At 40.4% G+C, this 4,256-nt stretch overlaps 1 protein-coding gene across 8 annotated transcripts in view; it reads left to right on the top strand.

The window, feature by feature from the left end:
* LOC109478508 (WD repeat-containing protein 34-like) overlaps positions 1–4,256 on the top strand; it is a 12,615-nt gene that overhangs the window by 6,055 nt on the left and 2,304 nt on the right. For 3 of the 8 annotated variants that reach the window (XM_019780091.1, XM_019780097.1, XM_019780099.1), the window contains 4 exons: positions 178–252; positions 508–574; positions 1,004–1,146; positions 1,450–1,529. In XM_019780091.1, coding sequence (XP_019635650.1) covers positions 178–252; positions 508–574; positions 1,004–1,146; positions 1,450–1,529 — 365 coding nt within the window. Of the gene's footprint in view, positions 1–177; positions 253–507; positions 575–1,003; positions 1,147–1,449; positions 1,530–2,327; positions 2,402–2,647; positions 2,756–3,007; positions 3,166–3,535; positions 3,745–3,934; positions 4,200–4,256 lie in introns of those variants that run through there. The other 5 variants (XM_019780093.1, XM_019780098.1, XM_019780094.1 and 2 more) reach the window with 4 other exon arrangements.

Below are 4,256 nucleotides of genomic sequence, written 5' to 3'. Positions count from 1 at the left end.
ATGAGTTCAGAGAGGTCACTGTGAAAACTGCAATGTACAAAAGAGAATCACATTATACTACATGTAGTAATTTTCAGCAGTTTTCCAACAAGGTCATAATCGTATGGTATGGTAGTCATAACTATACTTTTTGATCAATATGGTGATTTGTTTGTTTTTGCCTGTTCTTCATTCCAGTCCCTTCTCTGTACCTGGAACGTGGACAGAAAAAACATCAACCCAAAAAAGGCAGATGTTGCTGTGGATATTTCTGTAAGTATTGTACATGTACAGGCTGGATGTTGGGTAGTGACACTTCTTTATAATATTCTTACCTGTATTTGTTATTTCCTGTGATGTAGTATATCAGAAGTGGAGCATGTATACTAGATGTTCATCATGTTGAAAACAACACTGGTCATTTTCAGCACCAAGGACATCTCCAGTCATACAGTCTTTTAATATGAGAACAAAGAAGTTAAATTCGCATTGCCTAATCCCATGTTTTCCTGCCTGTGTCCTGTGTAGAGCTGTCTGATGTGTGTGGCATTCCATCCTGAGATCCCAGCATTCATTGCAGGAGGAACATTCAATGGTAAGGTTGCCTGGAGATCATTATGGTCTGTCAGTATTTACCCATCCAGCCTCTTCAGGGTTGATTTCCAAGGGACAAAATACAAACTGTCATATAACATAAAGGAGTAAAAATCAAACATAGGAGTGATAAATCATATAAACAACTCAAAACAATTAAACAGTAGCAACTCAAAATTGTAATGCTGTTTTCTAATGATAACCATCAAAGTCTTTAGGATAAGGCAGACCCCCCCCCCACCACACAGATAGTAAGCACACACACACACACAGATAGTAAGCACACACACACACACAGATAGTAAGCACACACAGATGCACAGATAGACAACCCAAAAACAAGACTTAACTCCCCTGGGGTGAAGTAATAATAGCATCATCCAGTTGCTGTCCATGGTACTGAACAGGGCCCCATATGTTCTCTCACCAGGCGAGGTGCAGCTGTGGGACCTGAGTCAACCTGACAACCCCCTGCTGGCATCATCAGGCATAGAGGATGACTCTCACAGGGATCCTGTGTCAAGGGTCGTCTGGGTCCTTGACCCAGAGGGCAAAGGCAAAAACAAGTACAAGGTGAACTTGCAGTACACTTACTAAAATTCATACTAAACAATTTAAACTTCACTACTTCTGGACATTTTGAGTGACAACCATTACTCTTCTAAATGTCAGTACCAGGTAAAAGGAACTGACAGAAGTAGTCAACACTTATGAGGAACTGGAAAAAATGGTTGAATGCGACATACACTAAAATTGTAATTCTGTTGAAAACTTTTTAGAAGGACAGGTTAGAAATTTGTAAAACAAATAAATTGCATGGAAGAACTGTTAAATATCTGTTATTCTGTTAATCTGCTATTCTTTTATCATCTCTAGCTTGTCAGTATAAGTGGAGATGGAAAGATCCTGGTCTGGCAGGCTTCCCCACAGTCAAAGGAAATCAAACTCTTGGATGGGTGAGTCTTAGTTACAGGCCATACATGGACTCAGACTTGAGCCACCACCTCTGACCCTGTATCCACTCAGGATGCTATAGATTTTGCAGAATAACCATATCAAGCTCAAATATAATTCACATCAATAAAGTATAGTTTAGTAATAAGCCACCACAGCAGGACATGTGGGTAAGGAATTCCTAGGAGAGAAATGTCACTGTGGATCCCCTTGGTAATAAACAAAGTGGCAATCTGAGGGGGTTTGGCCCAGTGCATTAGGCATGAATAATTCACATGGTTTCTCTGATGAGCTTACAGATTAACTATGCAACATTCAGGGTCCCTTAGGATCCTCATTCATTCACCTTAATTAGGTCACCAATAGAAAACAACTGCATTTTGTAATTATGCATTTCTCTGGTCTAAAAGCTGCTCTAAGTAGCATTTGCATGTTTTGGGTTCAGCTTAGAAGGCCCCAGTGTTCTGACTTTGGCACTTAACAGCAATTCCTTGTTTGACCCAACACAAAACTGAGTCATCTAGGATGAGACGTATAGCAGGAAGTGGAACTTAACACGCCACAAAACCGCCTTTTCCCCCCTATTACTAAAAGAAATGTGAACCTGATCATTGATTACATCAATGTATGCACATATTGATAGTCTGTTACAGTACTACATTTCAAGATACATGTATATTTATTTAGACCTTGGTTTCATATGAATTTTCCTTTTAAATATCTATCTGAATGTTGATACCAGTTGTATGCCTTTCAATGATCCCTCTATGTTAATTTTCCAACAATCTTTGTATTTTCAGGTTCCTGTTGCTGGCAGAAAGTATGCCCAGAAGTATGAGGAAGGGAAGACTGAGGCCAGATGCAGAGATGGGAGGTAAACTTTTCATGTCCAATATGTGATAGTCTACTATCATGCCTTCTTTTGATTTCCTTTTCTTCAGTACAGGTGAACCAGGCCAGACAGTACCCCTGCCATGGACAAAATATGTCCGGGTATATGCAGTTCAGGGGTACACTAGCCTTTTCACACCTGTAATCAATTTGTCTTTTTAGCATTGTCCAGACAGAGATCTTCTTTAAGTATCAAAATGTTTTACTTACATGTAACTGTTTTTTTCAGTGACTGCTATTTCCTACACCCATGAAGACAAGACGCTGTTTGTTGTTGGGTCAGAAGGAGGTGGTGTCTTTAAGTGTTCCATGAACTCATCCGATCGCTTGGCTGCAGGTCAGTCTGTGACATGAGAATTGTCATAAGGACCAAATGTTTTTTTAGTTCTTCTCGGAGTAGGATAAATTCTTACTAACTGGTAGTTGATAAGAATTATGTACAGTTGTCATTGGCAATTAAATAAATCTGTTTTTTGTTCCTTTTACCTGCTCCCATGTGTGTTAGAACCTTTAACGAGTTAAAGCTGCTGTGTTATTAACAGATACATCACTGTTTTATAATTTTCTGACATCTTTTTGACATTTCCAGCTCATATCCAGTCATCTGTCCCCTTGAAGAACCCTGTCAGCTTTGCCTTTACCCCCCATGTTGGTCCGGTGTATGCGGTGGAGTGTTCCCCCTATCACAGGAACCTGTTCCTGACATGTGGTATAGACCAAACTGCCAGGGTCTACAGTATGCTGCAGGTAACACACCTGTTAATCTGATAGTAGAATACCACTGGAGATGAGGTGACATAGCATTACAGATAATTGCTAAGCTTGTTTTTTTTATTCAAAATGGTACCTCAGTTGTTATGATCACACTTTTGTTCAATGATAACCATGACTGATTTTTGGGGTCCTCCAAGAATTCCCCTTGTAACATCAAACACTGGTTTGGAAATGGAGTTTTGTTACTTCTGTTGTATGACACAACCACATAGCCAGCTAAGTTGGTTGAACTTTGGATGTAGAACCATGTCAAGCATGGTAGACATGATTGATGAAATTCATTGTTTCCAGAATTTCTGTAGTGAGTGTGCTTTATATTGAAAATATATTTCTCCCTGCCCAGACAAAGCCTGTACTGGAGCTGGAGCCTGCTGCAGGATACATCTTCTCAGCACGATGGTCGCCGGTCAGACCATCCGTGTTCGCCGTGGTAACAGGGGAGGGGCAGCTTCTCATCTACGACCTTGTGGTTCACAAGGTCAACCCTGTCTGTACACTGGAAGCTGGCTCTGACAAGAAACCTGTCTACACTCTCGAGTTCAACCTGCACAAGTAGGGAAATTAGGATATCTGTTGTTGTCAATGAAAATTTTTATCTAGCCTTCATGTCATAATAATGTAATATTAGTTGAGCAAAGGTTTGATGTTCCTGAACATAATAATGGTGTACATTTTGTACACCTATATTCGTTCATGTTTCCATTTCCCTTGTATTGAAATGTTTCTTCATGTCTGTTTGCAGTCGGCAGCTGCTGGCTACAGGTGATGAGTTGGGACATGTTCGTGTGTGGCAGCTGAATGATGAACTGACCCTGCAGGACCCAGGGGAGGAGACAGTACTGGCAGACCTGGCAGACACAGCACTGGAATAGTCCTCATTTGGGATGGCATTATCTCATTGAGATCAGGCTTTGGATGAAACTTTTGTGAAAATTTGGCCTTGGAGAGGAAATAGCTAGAATAGGATGAATTCCTGGACTATCTCTACATGTATGACAGTTGCACTATAAAAGATTAGGGGAGAAAAAATACCATAATGTACTTGTAGACAGAACTATGCTCTT

This window comes from Branchiostoma belcheri, unplaced genomic scaffold (genome assembly GCF_001625305.1).
Source record: "Branchiostoma belcheri isolate BF01 breed outbred unplaced genomic scaffold, Haploidv18h27 scaffold44, whole genome shotgun sequence".
Lineage (NCBI taxonomy): Eukaryota > Metazoa > Chordata > Leptocardii > Amphioxiformes > Branchiostomatidae > Branchiostoma > Branchiostoma belcheri.
The sequence above is the reverse complement of the archived record's forward strand: the minus strand, read 5'-3'. Positions and strand labels throughout refer to the sequence as shown.